Source organism: Martes martes (assembly GCF_963455335.1).
Source record: "Martes martes genome assembly, chromosome: 4".
Taxonomy (NCBI): domain Eukaryota; kingdom Metazoa; phylum Chordata; class Mammalia; order Carnivora; family Mustelidae; genus Martes; species Martes martes.
The window spans coordinates 139,003,681-139,023,122 of NC_137891.1; the positions used below are offsets into that span (position 1 = coordinate 139,003,681).

Consider the following 19,442-nt stretch of genomic DNA (forward strand, 5'->3'; position numbering starts at 1 on the left):
CACACCTGGCACCCATGGAAAATGTGTAAATTTTGTTCTTAAATGGAATCCAGTTAGGGTGTTGCAGTGGAAAGTATCACTTTTCCATTTAACATGGTTTGTCACTTGACACTTGTGGCCCTCTCAAGTCCTCATTTCACAAGAAGCTCAAGTTCTAGAAAATGCTGCTTAACTTTCAAGGATCTTACCTGTGTGAGGAGTCCAGGGACAGTTTCCTGGGAGGATAAGGGGGCAGTGGGGAGGGCCTTATTTGAGCCTCAGGTATTCATTAATGAGATCATTTTCACTGAGACAGGGGACTTCAGTCAGGGGAAGGAATGGTTGGTAAAGTCTGAGAGCGTGATTACAGACTAATCACTGAGAGCTAATCAAGATTTTGGGCTTGCATTTCAAATTACTAAGGAGAGGGAGGCCTGGGTGGCTCAGTGGGTTAAGCATCTGCCTTTGGCTCAGGTCACGATCTCAGGGTCCAGGGATCTAACCCTGCATCAGGCTCCTTGCTCAACAGGGAGTCTCCCTCTCCCTCTGCTATTCCCCACCTCTAATAAAATCTTTAGGAAAAATAATTACTAAGGAGAAAAGCTTTTTTATTATCTTAATTTCCAGGTAATTCTAGAAATCTTACTTTAATCTGTTGATATAAATATGTACTAAAATATTTGTTTTGATTTTACATAGTTGTTCCTGAAAATGATAGGCCCAACTCATGGCCAGATGACAGTCACAAGACTTGTGAATACATTAAAAGAAGGAAAACGTTTGCCTTGTCCACTTCACTGTCCAGATGAGGTATTTGGGGACCATTTTACAGTAACAAACTCAATTTATGTTATGTTTTCAGGGCTTGAGTTATCCAGCAAGGGTTTGGGTGGAGGGGTGGGAAAAAGTAAAAAAGTCGTTTTTAAAGTAATTTTATGAAGCTGAATTTCAGATCAAACATCTGAAAAACCATCTTTGGGGCAGATGACAGCCACAAGTTCTGTTTAAAGTAAGGATTCCCTCCAAAAGTAGGCTCACCTCAGTGAGCACCCTAAAGGATCACAGGAACACAGTCCAGTATAGCCCAAATGTGACACGTTCATATAGAGTTGACTCACATGGGATTAAGGGAGCTGACTTCCTACACAGTTGAAAATCTGCATGTGACTTTTGATTACCCAAAACTTAAGACTGCTATTGACCAGGAGCCTTACTGATAATGAGAGAAAAAATTGGTAAGAGAAAATACATTTATAGCCCTAGATCATATTTATTGAAAAAATGGTGTATAATTGGACGTGCACAGTTGAATCCGTGTTGTTCGCGGGTCAGCTATAATTGCATGTTCGTCAGTAGCATTTATGACATTTATTCGTTTTTTTTGTATTCTAAAGTGATTTGAGCCTTTAAGGCCAACTCTTAGACTTTGTTTGTATGCATCAGAGAACAACCAGTGAGGACATTTAGGGTCTACACTGAGATGTGATGACCTGGACTTTTTGGAAGGTTGATTCATGAACTTCTCAAGATTCATGAGCTTCGGGGCGCCTGGGTGGCTCAGTGGGTTAAAGCCTCTGCCTTCGGCTCAGGTCATGATCCCAGGGTCCTGGGATCGAGCCCAGCGTTGGGCTCTCTGCTCAGCGGGGAGCCTGCTTCCCTTCCTCTCTTCCTACTTGTGATCTCTGTCTGTTAAATAAAATCTTAAAAAAAAAAGATTCATGAGCTTCTCAAGATAGATCGTTCATCAATAATACTTTGAGTAATAAGAAAAGTCCATTTCCAAAAAGTTTTTTTTTTTCCCCCTCTTCTTACAGGTTTATCAACTTATGAGAAAATGCTGGGAGTTCCAACCATCCAATCGGACAACTTTTCAGAACCTTATCGAAGGATTTGAAGCACTTTTAAAATAAGAAGCATGAATAACATTTAAACTCCTGTGTATCAAGTCCTCCTTCCCCAACCAATACCCAAGCCAGTTAAAATTTTTAATGGAAAAAAATTTGTATTTGGGTATGTAAGGCACACTGTGGTGCTTATTATGTGTAAGTACTTCCCTCTTGAAATTTGGCCCCTGTAACAGAAACAATAGAAACAATAGAAAGCACTTAACCACTCCTCCTTTTGGAAAGAATGGAAAGCACCTTTCTGTTTGGCTAGTGTACTGCCCCAGTTGCTTACCAGAAAACGAGAGGAATGGACAGAAGCCCTTGTTCCCAGCTTTCCTGGCAGATAGAGGTTGACGGATGTTGCTAGTACTCTGACATGCCCTCAGATTTCAGGGTCTCTACAGTGCTAGCCCAGGAGTTCTTGAAATATTAGATACCAGTTAGTAGACTATTGTTTCTATACAAAGCTGAGTGTATTCCGGTCACCAGTAGGACTTAAACTTTGTTTCTTCAGTGGCTTTGCTCCTATCCCCATGGGTGACCAGCCGTATTGATGTCTGAGAAAACTGGTCAGAGCCGGGGACAGCGGTGGAATAGAGACTCTGCTGCCTGTTGATTCTTGAGAACCAGGCCTGTGCCAGCGCTTTCCTACCCAGGAGCCCTTTAGGCAGAACGGACTCCAAGACCCCGGATGCTAGTGTACGTGCTTTTCAGAAATGCTCCTGTCAGTCCTTTGCTAACTCGACCACTGTGCGGCGAGCTGTTGCAGCATTGGCTTTGGATGCTGTGTGCAACCCGTCCGTGTTTCCGCACCTAACCATCCATCTGCAAGAGTTCAGCAGCTACTAGACAGTTTTCAGTTTGCTTGGAGGTAGCTGGGTAATCAAAAATGTCTAATCTCTGATTCAATGTGAACCCTAAGAACTTGACCAAGAGTCTGAAAAACTTTTTGTTAATGCTGTCTAGCATTTGTTTGATACCATTACTTTTCACCTATTGAGCCTGAAAGAGCGTTCTGGATTGATTCAATGGCAACAATAAACTTGCCATTTAAATCTATTCAATAACCTGACATCACCAAGGTCTCTGTGTCAAACCTGTGGCCACTCTATATGCACTTTGTTTACTCTTTATACAAATAAATATACTAGAGACTTCACATGCATATGCCTTTTAATATTAAGATTTCACTTTCAAAGCATTCAAACAGTTTGTTTACATAGAAAAATAACAGTATAGATGTTGCAGGGGGTGGGGAGTTTGGTAGTGGTCCTTTATACAAACACCACTTGATTTGTACTTATCTGTTCTATCCGGTGACAGGGCAGATCCACATGGGCTATCATCCAAAGTACTTAGTTCTTTCACCCTTTTCCTGCTTTCATTTTGCAGCTCTGACTTAATACAACCAGCAGATGGTGAATTTTATCAGAGAGGTGTAACTAAGCACTGAAGATGCTTAATGCAATAGGAAATGAGAAGGAGAAGCGCAGAACATGGAGAAACCATTATGCATCTGCTGAGTCATAACTGAGTGATGCCAATCCTTAGTAATTAACTTTCTAGCTGTCACTTTTAAGTAGAAGTTAATGTATGAAACAAATTACACCAATTTCTTTAAAAGTCATATGTACCAATTTTAAACTTGATAATTAGAATAGCGTACCTTATTAGAAGATATGTAATGATCTGATTTCAAAAAGACTAGGATCACAAGGAACAAACCTGGAAACTTCTAGGTGGCAAAGGGTTTCTCATGTGTTTAATACCAAAGTCTTCGGGAAATGATGTCAAAAGTTATATGCAATAAACACAATTCTTGCCAAAGTAAATTGACTTAAATAGCTGATAATTTTTCAGCCTAACACTACAAAAGAATAAGAGACAAAGCAGAAAATGAGGTATAACTCACTAGCTCAAAATTATTATATTTGTTACTCCATAGTGCTCCTCCAGAAAGAGCAGTATTGACTGTGGAAGTAGGGCATTTGAGGATCAAAATAGGCCTTGTTCTAGCAATTAGATCATCATTGGTTTATGCCATGAAATCAGACATAGAAACCTACATTGCTTGCCACTTACAAGTCTGTTCCAGAAGTTAAGGGATTAGGGAATTAGTGCCATTAGACCAGGGGTCTGCACACTTTCCCCCATAAAGGCCCAGACAATAAATACTTTAGGCTTTGCGGTCCATATGGTCTTGGTCAGAGCTACTCAGCACTGCCACTACAGCACACAAGTAGCTCTAGACAGTATGTAAATGAATGGGCGTGTTTGTGTTCCAGTAAAATTTTATATATGGACACTGAAATTTGAATTTCATAGAACTTAATTCAAATCTGTTTTACTTCATTTAAAAATGTAAACCTCAGTCTTAGCTTGCAGACAGTATAAAAACAGGTGGAGGACTGAACTTGACCCCAGGGTGTAGTCTGCCAACCCCTGAAATTATTTCACCAAAGCTACTTTTTTTTTTTTTTTTTCAAAAATAGCTCGTTTTTCACAAAACGTATAAATGGTAGGTAGAGAACATTAAAAGTAAAGCATCTGTAGTTGTGTAGAACTTGGACATCACTATCACTCTGGGTTTTATATTGCAGGGCTGATGTAGGGGTAATTAGTTTGCATGTAGAGCATCTTTATAACATTACCAGCACTGCATTTTTTACTTGCACTCTTGTAGTTCTAGGAAAAGGTCTAAAAATCTATAAATGAGATTACTTCTAGGGAAAGTAGATTGAAATGCACATTGGCATATAAGAAATTCATTCTTCTAAGGCTCGGGAAACAAGACCGTTTCCCATTTATTGCTTCATACTTTTATATATGGTGTCAAAATTATTCCCAGTCCTAAACAAGGAATACTGGAACATTGTTACTTTCTCCAATGGACTATAAGTTAATACCAATTAAGATGCATCTAATTGTAATGGAAAATGTCCTCCATTGTCTTATCTTATTGCTACTTATTTTTTATTTGGCAATTCTGCTTGCTGCACGATACAGTTCCTTCTGGGAAATTAGAAACCCGTATTTAAAGGATATGGCTAGTCTGAATGTAGTTAAGGCAGCGATGAACAGCAGAGATACTGCAAAAACCTTATGAGGTTATAAGAAGAGAACTTAACTCAGTATACGCGCTTCTTTTTTAAGTAGGTTTCCATGTAATATGCTCCTGTGCCCTGAGAATGCTGGTCAACAAATTCCACAGAACCACCTTCTGGGGCAGAGATGAGATATGATGAACCTCGCTTTTCATTTCTCAAAGAGGATACCTATGAGAAAAAGCACAGTGCTAATATCTAAATTAGAAGTTGGTTTATTCACTAACGATGTTTATAAGAAAAGCAATTCTTCTGATTTGGCCTAAAACCAAAATAGGATAAATAACAAATCTATCAAAAAGTTAAAACAGATTAAGATTTTTATATCAAAATCACTTGTGGAACTTTAAAAAAAAAAAAGCAATTGTATTGCTTCCGCTGCCCCCACCTAGTTAAACCCCACTGATTCAGAATACCTGTGTGACATGACCATATTCCTCTGAGAAAGGTGAGTGGGTAAGAAGTTGAACTGCATATCAGATTAGATGGTGGGTCTGTCTAGTAACAGAAGTGGCAGTACACAAGTAGGTGTAAAAACACAAATAGTTCCAGACCCAGGTGAAACTCAGGTGTGCACAGGGAATTCAAGACACTTTCCCGAGCTCAGACAAACATGGTAGCAATAGGAAGATCTTGAGCTTACTTCATCCCACAGAGGCAGCAACAACATCTATGCAACTACTTCTGAAGGGTGACCTGAAGACTGACAGATCTTCCACAGCTAATAGCAGAGAGAAGGCTATACTGAAAAAGGAAGGAGCAGAAATGCAATATGGAACCAAACCCCAGCACAACTACCCATGCACAGGAGGGACATCATAAGCACAGCGGAGCAAGGGGATCACAGCCCATACCAAATACCACCAACCCTGCACTGGGAAGGTGAGTATCCATATGTCTGGCTTTCAAAATCAGCAAGGCTTACCTCCAGGAGACCTGGAGAGCTGTAAGAAACTGAGTCTCCACCCTTAAAGAGCCAACAAGCCAAACAATGGCCCAACACGCAGTGTGAAAGACAGGGTTCAAAAAGTACCTGGGCCATACATGGAGATTTATTGACTAATTTTAGGGCATGTGTTAGTGGGGCAGGGATCTGCAGCATTTTTTTCTGGAAATAAAAGTGCTGGCTGGCTCCATTTTTCTTGCCTTTCCTCAGCCTAGATAGCCAGAGGCTTTCAGGAGTCAGTTCTAGCACTCTTCAATCTGCCTTGCTAGCTAGCACTGTATGCCCCACCACGTCATTCCTTGATGGACCTGCCCTGGGCAGGGGAGGGCTGCAAACCCTCTGCACCAGCACACATGCAGTAGTCACAGTGGCTCATTACTACGCAGATAGCTGGGCTGAGTGCCAACCTTGCCCACCAGTGAGGCTATGGTGGCTGCAGCTAGGCCTCTAAACCAGCAGTCCAGAAAGCAAACCCTAGCTACCAGTGCCCCCACTACTGGCTGCAACCAGGCCTCACAGGGCACTTAGAGTTGTCATAGCTCAGCCACAACAGGAGGGAACATGAAGTCCACACAGGGAACACCCCTGAAGTGCTTGGTTCTAGTGACTAGGAACAGTTTACAACAGGGCCCTTTCTACACAAAGCCACTACTTTCAAGATCAGGAGACATAACTATGTATTAAGTAGTTAATATATAGACAAATGCAGAGTTAGACAAAATGACACAAAGGAACGTGCCCTAAATGAAAGACAAAATCACAGAAAAAGAACAAAACAGAGATAAGCAATATGCCTGATAAAGAGTTAAAAGTCATGGTCATAAACATACTCACTGGACTTGAGAGAAGAGTGGATGAACTCAGAACTTCAACAGAGATAGAAAATATAAAAACAATCAGAGGTGAAGAATACAATAGCTGATATGAGCAATACACTAGTGGAATCAATAGATTAGAGGATACAGAAGAATGGATCAGGGATCTGGAAGACAGGTAATGTGAAGCAACCAGGCTGAACAGGGAAAAGAATAAATAATGACAGAGTAAGAGACCTCTACACCAGCATAACAACAACATTATTATTCCTTCCCAGAAGGAGAGGAGAGAGACGAAGTCAGCAAAATTTACTTGAAGAAATAACATCTGAAAACTTTCTAAATCTGGGGAAGGAAACAGACATTCAGTTCCAGGAAACAGAGCCCCAAACAAGAAAGACCTAAGGATGTCCACACCAAGACTGATAACAATTAAAATGGCAAAAATTAAAGATGAAGAGGGGATCTTAAAAACAAAAGATAAGTAAACAGTTACATACAAGAGGAGCCCCATAAGGCTATCATCTGATTTTTCTGCAGAAACTACAGTCTAGAGGAGTGGTTGATACATGCAGGGTGCTGACAGGATAAAATTGACTACCAAGAACACTATATTTGGTCTTACAAGAAATGTTAAAGGGAATTCTTCAAGTAGAAAGAAAAGGCCATAACTAGAAGAAAATTATGAAAGGAAAACCTGTTGCTGGGAAAAGTAAACATAGTAAAAGGAGTACATCAATCAAAAGCCAGTAAGGATATTAAAACACTAAAGTAGTCAAATTAAATATATGCAAAAATTAGTCATAAAATAAGATATAGAATCATATACATAAAATACGGAGGGAGTAAAAATTCTGTGCTTTTAAAACGTGTTTGAGCTTAAGTGACCATCAACCCAATATAGACTGCTATACACACACAGGATGCTACATACAAACCCAGTGGTAACCAAAAGCCTATAGTAGGTAAAGAGCAAGGAATCTAAGCATAACACTCAAGAAAGCCATCAAACCATAAGAGAGGAGAGCAAAAGAAGAAAGGAACAGGAAACAAAAAAGTTAACAAAATGACAATGAACACACCAATAATTAAATGTAATGGACTAAGTGGTCTAATCAAAAGACACAGAATGGATAAAAAGAGCAAGACCCAAAGACCCATCTATATGCTACCTACAAAACACTCACTTTAGACCTAAAGACATATAAAGATTAAAATGAAGATATAGAAGAAAGTTACCTCATGTAAATGGAAGCAAAAAAAAAAAAAAAAAAAAAACCAAAAGAACAACAAAACAAACCCTACAGCTGGGGTATCAATATTGAGATAAAATAGACTTTAAAACAAAGACTGTCATAAGAGAAAAAAAGGTCATTATGTACTGATACAGGGATCAATCCAAGAAGATGTAACAATTTTAAATATTTATGTACCCAATTTAGGAACACTTAAGTATATAAAGCAAATATTAACAAATATAAGGGAGAAACTGACTGTAATACAATAATAGTAAGGGATGTTAACACACTACATACCCCAGCTGTGGTAAGGCCATCTATATCAACCCACAGCTAACATACTCAATGATGAAAAACAGAGCTTTTCCTTTAGGATCAGGAACAAGACAAGGATGTCCACTCTTGCCACTTTTAGTCAAGGTGCTATTGGAAGTCCTAACAATTGCAATCAGAAAAAAGAAAAGACATTCAAATTGATAATAAGTTAAACTGTCAATATTTGCAGAGAACAGGATACTATATATACTGAAGACTCCACCAAAACCTGTTAGAATTAATAAATTAATTGAGGGGCACCTAGGTGGCTCAGTCAGTTAAGCATCTGACTCTTACTTTTTAATTTCAGGGTCATGAGATCGAGCCCCACATGAGGCCTGTGACGGGTGTGAAGCCTGCTTAAGATTCTTTCTTGCCCTCTCCTTCTGCCCCTTCCCTCAGCACACTCTTTTTCTCTAAAAGGAATCTTTAAAAAAAATAATAAGTTAATTCAGGGAAGTTGTGTAATAAAAAATCAAGATACAGAAATATGTTGCATTTGGGGCGCCTGGGTGGCTCAGTGGGTTAAAGCCTCTGCCTTCGGCTCGGGTCATGATCCCAGGGTCCTGGGATCGAGCCCCACATCGGGCTCTCTGCTCAGCAGGGAGCCTGCTTCCTCCTCTCTCTGCCTGCCTCTCTGCCTACTTGTGATCTCTGTCTGTCAAATAAATAAATAAATAAATCTTTAAAAAAAAAAATATGTTGCATTTCTATACACTAGTAATGAAATAACAGAAAGGAAGATGAAGAAACAATTCCCATTTACACCTGTATCAAAATAATCAAATATATAGGAATAAATTTAACCAAGGAGGTGAAGGACCTATCTTCTGAAAACCATAAGACACTGATGACAGAACTCAAAGATGACACAAATACATGGGAAAAATATATCATGCTCATTGATTGGAAGAATATATTCCTTTTTTTTTTTTAAAGATATTTGTTTATTTATTTGACAGAGAGAGACAAAGAGGGAACACAAGAAGGGAGAGTGGGAAAGGAGAAGCAGGCTTCCCGCAAAGCAGAAAGCATGATGTGGGGGTCTATCCCAGGACCCTGGGATCGTCTGACCTGAGCCAAAGGCAGATGCTTAATGACTGAGACACCCAGGTGCCCCAGAAGAATATATTCTTAAAATGTCTATAATACCCAAAGCAGACTACGAATTTAATGCACTATCAAAATATCAATATTTTTTCAGAACTATAACAAAAAAATCCAAAAATTTGTCTAAAACAAAAAAAGCCCCTAAATAGCCAAAACAATCTTGAAAAAGAAGAACAAAGCTGAAGGTATCACAATCCCAGATTTCAAATTATATTACAAAGCTGTAGTAATGAAGACAGAATGGAATTAGCACAAAAATAGATACATAGATCAATGGAACAGAATTGAGAGCCCAGAAATAAGCCCATGTTTATATGGTCAATTAATCTACATCAAAGGAGGCAAAATATACAATTAAGGACTGTCTCTTCAATTAATGGTACTGAGAAAACTGGACAACTATATGCAAAATAATGAAACTGAATCACCTTACACAATACACAAAATAAATTCAAAATAGATTAAAGACCTAAGTGTGAGACCTAAAACAATAAAACTAATATAAGAAAACAGACAGTAATCTCTTGGACACCAAACTTAGCAATATTTTTTGGGACCTGTCTCCTCCAAGGAAAACAAAAGCAAAAAAACCCCAAAACCAACGAATAAAAAATAAAATTGGGCTTACATCAAACTAAAAAGTTTTTGCACAGTGAAGGAAAGCATCAATAAAACAAAAACCAAACCCATCTGTTCCTTCCAGCCGACTGCAAGCCACCAGTGTCTCCCTAGAAGGAGTTTTTAAAACATGTCTGTGCCCAGATTTTATGATCTCTAGAGAGCCTGACTCTGAGAGCCAACAGAACTTATATTCACGAGTCCCATAGTACTGTAGGAAACAAACAAACAAAAAACACAAATTCTTAAGGGATGCAGGAACATCCTCTCTAGCCCCACCTATGACTATATACCTGGGCCCAGCACAGAGGGAACAGGCAGAACTCCCATTTCTAGCTGTCCCTGGAAGAGGTTTAACTACATACTTTTCCACCTGCCTGCCTGAGTGTCCAGGTTCCAATCATCCTGCATCTAGGTGTTAACTGTGACCCATCCTTTTAGGACACAGACACGTTTTAGCACACTCTCACCTACCGGGAGTCACTAACAACAGAAGAGGAGGCTTGGACAACCACAGAAGTTTGAGGGACAGCTAAGAGTTCAGGCCAGGTTCATCCCTACACAACACCATTCTGTCAAGACTGGGAAAGGTGGCTATTTTATCTAATGTCCAGAAACCAGCAGAGAGAGTCAAAGAAAATGAAGAAACAGGGAAATGTGTTGCAAACAAAAGAATAAGATAAATATCCAGAAACAGATTGCAATTAAACAGAGATAAGTGATTTGCCTGAGAGGAGTTTGAAATAAGTCAAAAAGTTCAGGAAAACAATGCATGAACAAAGTGAGAATTCCAACATAGGAAATATCTTAAAAGTACAAAACAGAAAACTCAGAGCTGAAGAATACAACTCAACTGAAAAAATTCAACAGAAAATTTTGGCAGGAGACTGAGCAACCAGAAGAAAGGATTCATGAACTTGAAGACAGGTCAGTGGAATTCATCCAATCAGGGTTGAAAAAAAAAAAAAAAAAAGGAACAAAGATAGTTTAAGGGACTTATGGATCACCATCATACAAATTAATATATACATTACAGAGGTCCCAGAAGGAAAGGAGGGAGCAAAAGGGGCAGAAAGCTTTTCAAAGAATTAATGGATGAAAATTTCCCTACCCTGAGGAAAGAAACAGACATCCAGGTCCATAAAACTCAAGTACCAAACAAGATGAATTCAAAGAGACCTATACTGAGACACATTATAATTAAACTATTAGATAGTAAAGACAGAGAGAGACTCTTAAAAGCAGCAAGAGAAAAGCAAGTTGTTATGCAAGGGAACCCCCTTAAGACTATAAGCAGATTTTTTAGCAAACCTAACACCACAAAACTCTTAGAAGAAAATATAGGTGGTAACCTCCTTGGCACCAGTCTTGGTGATGATTTTTTGGGTTTAATACCAAAAGTTAAAGGAAACAAAAGCAAAAAACAAAGCAAGGGGGAGTGCAAGAAACTGAAAAGCATCTGCACAGCACAGGTTACCATTAACAAAATGAAAAAACAACCTACTAGCGGAGAAAATATTGGCAAATCATATATCTGATAAGGAGTTAATGTTCAAAATATATAAAATACTCATGCATCTCAATAACAAATAACCCAACTGCTATTATAAAATGGATGAAGGATTTGAATAGACAACTGTCTAAAGATGTAGAGATAGCCGATAGGTACACAAAAAGATGTCCAATAGCAATAATCATCAGGGAAATGCAGATCAAAACCACAGACAGCAGGAATGCATAAGCCTATGATCGTACATGGAAGAGAGTAATGGCAAATAAAGTTGGAAAGACATTTTGGGCTCAGTCATGGAGGTAGTGAGAATGAAATATCCCCTCATACCTAGTAGAATGGCTACTAAAAAACTATACTGGAATTAATATTAAAAACTGAATAAAAGAAAAAGACGGGATTAACAAGTATTGGTGAGGATGTGCAGAAAGGGGAATTTAGGCACTCCTGGTGGGAATGTAAATTGGTACAAGCACTATGAACAAACATAGAGGGATTCCTCAAAAAATTAGAAATAGGACTACCATTCAATGTAGCAATTCCAGTTTGGGGTATTTACCTGAAGGAAACAAAAACACTAACTCATAAATGGTATCTGGTCCCCATGATCACTGCAGCATTATTTACAATAGCCAAAACATGAAAATGACCTAAGAGTTCATCAACAGATGAATGGATACAGAGAATCTCTCTCTCTCATTCATGCACCCACAGTGAGAGAGAGAGAGAGCTTATCCAGCCATAAAAGGAGAAAATCTTGCACTTTGTGACAACACAGATGGAGCTTGAGGTCGTTGTGGTCAATAAGTCAGATAGAGAAAAACAAATACCGTATGATCTCATAGGTGGAATCTAAAAAACAAAGAAAAGAAAGCAAAGGAAACTACAGACACAGAACAGAGACTGGTTATTGCCAGAGATGGTGGGGAGTGGGGTGGGTGAAATGGGTGAAGGTGGTTAGAAGGTACAAACTTCCATTAATAGACAAATAAGTCCTGGGGATACAACGCACAGCATGGTAACTATAATAATACTGTATTGTATGTTTAGAATTTGCTACAAGAAGGGCGCCTGGGTGGCTCAGTTGGTTAAGTGTCTGCCTTTGGCTAGGGGTGATGATCCCAAGGTCCTGCCATCGAGCCCCACATCGTGCTCCCTGCTCAGTGGGGAGTCTGCTTCTCCCTCCTCCCCCTGCCCCCTCCCCTGCTCATGCTCTCTCTCATGCACTCTTTAATAAATAAAATCTTAAAAAAAAAAAAAAGGTGCTACAAGAGTAGATCTTAAAAGTTCTCAGCACAAGAAAAGAATTTGTAACCCTGTGTGGTGATGGATGTTAAACTAGACTTCCTATAATGATCATTTCACAATATACGCAAATATTATGTTGTAGAGCTGAAACTAAAAAATGTTACATACCAACTATAGCTCAATTTAAAAAAAAGAAATTCCACCCTAGATTAAGATTGCCTGCAACAAAATTGCACACGAAGACCCTAATTCCTCCACTATGAAGCCTCTAATAATTTTCCTTGGCTGTATTTTTCATTTGAGCCCCTTGGTTGGTCTGGTGATCTTAGCATGTGTTAGACTGTGACCACTAACACCTACAGACCCTTGGCTTCAGGTATAAAGAACTCTTTTTCTTATTAGTGTTCTTCCTCTAACAAATCATCAGTCCATTAAACTAAATTTTGAAAAGCTACTTGTTTGATAACCTGATCCATTTTTCAAAGATAACAGGGAAAGAAATAATACCTAAGTCTGGGATCTGGAAATCGCGCACTTTCAGTTCCCTTCCGGTGGTTCTTCCTGCTGTGTAGTAGTCCATATTTCCTGTCTTAGTATAAAGCAAATCAATAACCTGAATTTTCCTCTTTCTATACTATCTCTGCTCTCAGAAGCCAGGGAAGAAATGGATTAGGTGTCTTCATGCAGAGACTTCCCAGTCGTGCTACACCATTCATAGGAAGAATCAAGTGAGAGGCAGGAGATCAGCAAAACACTTTACCAAGTGGCACGGGGAAGATCAGTAAGAAGAGGAAAGGAAAATGGACATCATTATCACCCATACGACATGGGGGAATAGAACATCTTTCTGATCTGCACTGCCAAACATATCTAATTGTTAGTGCAAGGACTGCTGGATGCATTGGGAAGGGATGATAGCTGATTACGATTTTGAAACAAAGCTCAGTGTTCTCAGAGAAATAAAGCTGGATCAAACATCAGAAAAAGGGAAAACCACAAAAGATGGGAAGAGTATAAAGCAGGCAAACACTCTTCTTTCTAGTTCATATTTGCAGGATACAGACATCCATTCCTTCCTAGACTAACTATTGAGGCCACGGGGCTGTGTGCTAAGGGGCTACCTAGATAAACGAAGCTTGATGTGTGCCCTCCAAAAGCTCATATCCTAGGAGGGGGAGTAAGAAAAGCGCAAAACTTATTTTTAAAAGGAGAACATCACCATGCCAAATGAGACATAGAGGTGAAGAGCTCGAGCTTCTCATAGAAGGGAAAATGAGAGAGGAGAGTTTGAGAAATATGGACAAAATCTGCATGGATGAGAAGGCACTTGGATGGATCTGGAGAGAACGTCAGATGTGGACATGAGGGGAGCGGGAATGGCCGTTCTGGCCAAGAGGCTGGCTGCCTGAGCAAAGGCAGGTGGCAGGAAGGCGCAGGCCTGGGAGGGCACGCAGTGGCTAAGTCACGGAAGAGAGTGGAGCAAATAGGTTGGAAAGGTGAGCTGGCCTCGTCGTGGAGGGGCTGGAATGCCAGGCTAAGGATTATAAGTGGAATAATAAATTTGATTTTGGAATCTGGGAAATGTAATAAGCAGCTCCAGAGAGAAACGGGGTAATGGAAGAGATAGGCAATAGATACATACATGTGGGCAAACACAGAGATTAGATGTGATTTAAAACTTTGGGTTAAAATTTTACATGGAATAAACAAGTGAGAAAGTGGTGTACTTTGAAAATCTGAAGATAAAAAAAATTTTTCAATGGGCATTTATGCTTTGGAGAGACTAGAGAAAGACACTGAGTGGAAGAGAAGGTCTACTATTCAGATGTAAATCAAATTAGCAAAATATCCCAACCGTAATATATTCAAGAGAGAAACAGACAAAATTTAATAATGATGATATTCTACACTGTAACACTGACATCAGCCCTGTGTAGTAAACAGAAAAGGAATGATCTCCACTGAACAGATGTGAAAACAAACGCTCAGCTACTTTAGGTGACCTGGCTGAAATCACAAGGTTATTAAGTGTTAGAGCCATGAATTCAACCCATTTTTTTCTCACTCTGCTGTCCTTTTCATTAATCCCATCTGCCTTATTTCTAAAAACACATTTTTGTACACATTTAGTCGGTATGAAGCTCATTCTGTAACTATGCAGTTGCTCTTTTATTTTTGGATTTAAAGACTCTTATTTTCTTCCTTTAATTAAAGCAAATATTTTTATCTTCATGTAAATGTAGACTAATTTCCTTTTAGTCCCATGTGGATTGCGGTTTCATTTTTGGACTGGCAAAGTTTAATACTTTCAGTATGTCTTAAGCTCAGTATTTAAGCTCAGTTCCATAACAGAACTGAAGGCTGGTTTTAAAAGTCTGGTCATGGGGTGCCTGGGTGGCTTGTTAAAGCCTCTACCTTCAGCTCAGGTCATGATCTCAGGGTCCTGGGATCAAGCCCCACCTCGGGCTCTCTGCTCAGCAGGGAGCCTGTTTCCCACCCCCCCCCCCCACACTCTCTCTGCCTGCCTCTCTGCCTACTTGTGATCTCTGTCTGGCAAATAAATAAATAAAATCTTTAACAAAAAATAAAATAAAATCTGGGCAGAATTCACAGAACTGGGATTGTGACTAGTCCCCAGGGAGATTCCTTTGGCGGGCTGGGTTCGGCTCCCTGACTGCTGGCCCAAGGTCACGCTAGTTATCGTTCCTGCTCTTCTGAAAGCACTGGAACACATGGTGTATAGTCCTTGAAATACAAAATCAAATTGGTTTTTCAAAAATTCTGCCTCTCCTTAGGGCTCCTCAGCCTCACTTTCGCCGTTAGCCCCATTTCAGCTTCTCCAAGTCTTACCTCATTCGTGGAGGTAGATTAAATGGAGAGCCTAAAGTAAGCAACTGCACTAGTTCTTCTAGAATCTGTAGCAGCCCTTTAATATTCCTTTCTCACGGCTTCAAGTCCGGCTTTTAGACTTTATACCTAGAGAAACATGAATTAATTCATCTTTTCTGCATTAACCATAGTTCACTTCTAAAATTTTATTTAAATACAATTTTTCTCTTCTCCCAAGTTAAAATTGTTTTTAAAACCAACTTTGCTGTTTTGTGACATTAAAGATACAGCTAACAATAAAATAGCTCTTCTTCATATATACGCACAGATGTTTTCAATTTTCACATTGAGTTTTGCTTCTCAGCTACTTTTCCTCATGAATAATGTTAAATCTTAACTTTGAATTTAAGGACTGATCCTCTGAAAGTATTGCAGCACATTCCAAAAAATAAAAGTAAAATTTGACTGTCTCACTAGTTTCAGTGTGCCAAGTTATACAAGTTCTCTATCTTAGGTTTAGGTATGTTTAATAAGGACCCTTAGACACTTGGGTGGCAAAGTTGGTTAAATGACCGACTCTTGGTTTCAGCTTGAGTCATGATCTCAGGGTCGTGAGATGGAGCCCCATGTAGCACTCTGTGCTCAGCGTAGAGCCTGCTTAAGACTCTCTCCCTCTGCCCCTCCCCTACCACTAATAAATCTTTTTTTTTAAGTACTCTTAAAATAGCAAAATACAACAATTAAGATCCTTTGAAAAATTAGACTAACATGTGAGAGCAGCAATTCAAAGCTCTCTTTCAATTTAAGTATACCATACACTATTAATTTTTTTTAACACTTAAAAAAACTGAGTTGGTTTATAGACAAAGATTTTAAAGTAATGAGGGTAACTAAATTCCAAATGGTAGTTTTAATTCCAGTTTTTAGCAAAAATCATTTTTATAGTATTTTTCTAAATTACTGGCTAGGGTTAATATAACCTGGGGTTCCATAATTATTGTTTAAAGTAGACTTAGGTTTCTATTTTTTTAAGATCTTATTTATTTATAGACTTAGGTTTTTAAAAACTATTTTATATAGTTGGCGTTTGTTTGTCACCAGATTCTGATCTACCAGTCCACACACAAATCTTTTTGGCCAGTCTCCGCACCTTTTGCCCACTAGGTGGCAGCATTAGGCTCTAGATGAAAGGAAGGAACCCTAAGCCTTTTTGTTCATTTTTCAGTTTTTGTTTCCTATTTCCTCATCACAGAGTCTTGTACACGTTCTGTGGTTGATTCTCTGAAACAGGCAACCGGCTTCCTTGCAGGAAAAGACCCCTGGAATCAAGGGCAACACAAGAATACAACAGGCAGGTCGACAGTATTCCCCTAACGCATCACATACCAGACAGCTAACCAGTTTGGCAAGTGTCAAATGAAAACCCTAAACCACAACTTAAACAACTGAAATAATTCCTGTATTATTCTTTACATTATTACACTCATGATTATGTCAAACTGAAAAGCCGCTGAAGGGAATTGTGACCAATTTTACCATATTTTACTAAAAGAGGGGAGGAGGGAAATGTTTTTTGTTTTTTTTTTAAGATTTTATTTATTTGACAGACACAGTGAGAACACTAGCAGAGGGAGTGGGAGAGGGAGAAGCAGGCTTCCTGCTGAGCAGAGAGCCCAATGCAGGGCTCCATCCCAGGACTCTGGGATCATGACCTGAGCTGAAGGCAGACACTTAACGATTGAGTGATGCAGGCGCCCTGGGAAATGTCTTGTTTTTGATAGATTATAATAAAATATTAGGTGGAGGCATTTAATAAAAACTTAATTGGCTCAAAGTCTTTTCCCTTGAGGTGGACTTCTCCCAACCACCTGACATAGATGTACCTACTTACTGTTACTTGAGAACCTGACATTTCAAACTCCATTTGTACATTCTAACTAACGGGATTATGGGGTGTCTGGCTGGCTCAGTGGGTGGGGCGTACAAACCGATCTCAGGGATCTCAGGGTTGAGAGTTCGAGCCCCACACTGGGTGTAGAGATTACTTAAAATAAAATTTCAAAAAAAAAAACCCCACACATGCAAGCTTAGAGGATTATAGAGCCTACTATAATGCTACTATCATTGCTAAAGTGTTACTATAAATTTTTAACTTCATCTATTTTTTAAGTTTTCTCAATAAGAAAACATTTAAGAAATGCACTTTTTGAGAAAATTAGTAACTATGGCTCAATGGCCATACTCCGTTGTTATAATCAACAAGAGAAATAGGATAGGTAACCCACATTCAATTGTTTTCTAATTAGAACGAGATCTATAATTAATTTGTTTTCTTACCATACTTTTATACATACTTTTAAGATCTCTAAAACACTGAGTGAAAATGCTACTCTCTATTTAGTACAGTCAGACTTTTTTTTTTATTCGAGTCCAACATTTGTGGATACTCACACGGGCTGCACAACTATCACCACAATCTAATTCCAGAGTATTTTCATCAATCCAAAAAGATGCCTTATACCTGTTAACAGTTACTCCCCAACTCCTACTTCCCTGACCCCCAGTAACTGTTCACGTTCTCTATGAACTGGTCTATTCTGGACATTTCATACAAACAGGATCATATAATATGTGCCTTTCATGCCTGGTATATTTCACTCAGCATCATGATTTCAAGGTCCATCCATGTAGTGCCAACGATCAGTATTCCATTCCTTCTACAGCAACAGAACGTTGCACTGTATGGCTATGCCACAGTTTCTTTATTCACTCATCAACTGATTGACCTTTGGGTCTTTTCCTTTTTGGCTATGATGAAAAATGTTACTATGAAAATTAACGTCCAACTTTGTGTATAGACCTAGATTTTCAATTCTCTTGGATATATATGTAGGAGTGAAATTCTCAGGTCTTAATGGTAACCGTGTGTTTTAACATTTTGAGGAACTGCCAAATTTTTCCAAAGCAGCTGCACCACTTTAATTCCATCCCAGCAGTGTATGAGGGTACCCATTTCTCCACACTGTTGCCAATGTTTGTTATGGTGCATTTCTCTTCATTCTCTGTTCTTTCTATTCTTCAGACTGGATGATCTCAACTGACCTATCTTCCAAACATATTGATTCTTTCTTCTGCCTGTTCAAATCTGCTATGCTCTAGTAAATCATTTCAGCTATGGTACTTATTCAAATCCAGAACTTCCTCTTGGTCCTTCTCTAATAATTATTGCCAGTTTTACTGATGCTCTTCTTGAGGAGGGTGGAACTTCTTATTGTGTCCGTTGTTGCTGATGTCATCTATGGCTTGCATTTTTCCATTTAGGCCTATGATACGCTGCAAATTAATTTTAGAGTATGGTCCGAGGCAAGAATCAGGCTTCATGTTTTCCAATATGGATAATCAGTGGTTCTAACAACATTTCTGTTCCTTGCTTATTTAATTCTTTTGGCATTTTGGTCAAAAATCAGTTTACCGGGGCACCTGGGTGGCTCAGTGGGTTAAAGCCTCTGCCTTCGGCTCAGGTCATGATCTCGGGGTCCTGGGATCGAGCCCCACATTGGGCTCTCTGCTTGGCGGGGAGCCTGCTTCCTCCTCTCTCTCTGCCTGCCTCTCTGCCTACTTGTGATCTCTGTCTGTCAAATAAATAAATAAAATCTTCAAAAAAAAATCAGTTTACCATTTAAGTATGGGCCTATGCTAGGACTCTATTCTGTTCTAGTGATCTATTGCCTAACATTTTGTCCACACCACACTGCCTGATTGTCATGACTTTATAGTATATCTTGAAGTCATACAGAGGAAGTCCTCAAGTTGTGCTCTTTCACAAGACTTTAGCTCCTTGGCA

At 39.2% G+C, this 19,442-nt stretch overlaps 2 protein-coding genes across 3 annotated transcripts in view; one reads left to right on the plus strand and one right to left on the minus strand.

Moving 5' to 3' along the window:
* JAK1 (Janus kinase 1) overlaps positions 1-3,024 on the plus strand; it is a 222,090-nt gene extending 219,066 nt beyond the window's left edge. For both annotated transcript variants that reach the window (XM_080802621.1, XM_080802620.1), the window contains exons 24-25: positions 679-789; positions 1,794-3,024. In XM_080802621.1, the coding sequence (XP_080658747.1) occupies positions 679-789; positions 1,794-1,889 (207 nt within the window). In that variant the 3' untranslated portion in view covers positions 1,890-3,024. The remainder of the gene's footprint in view (positions 1-678; positions 790-1,793) is intronic.
* Positions 3,025-3,028: 4 nt separating this feature from the next.
* The window catches only part of RAVER2 (ribonucleoprotein, PTB binding 2), a gene marked incomplete at its 5' end in the record, with an annotated part of 90,795 nt that continues 74,381 nt past the window's right edge, over positions 3,029-19,442 (minus strand). Inside the window, one exon of the mRNA XM_080801692.1 lies at positions 3,029-5,140. Coding sequence (XP_080657818.1) covers positions 4,994-5,140 — 147 coding nt within the window. The 3' untranslated portion in view covers positions 3,029-4,993. The remainder of the gene's footprint in view (positions 5,141-19,442) is intronic.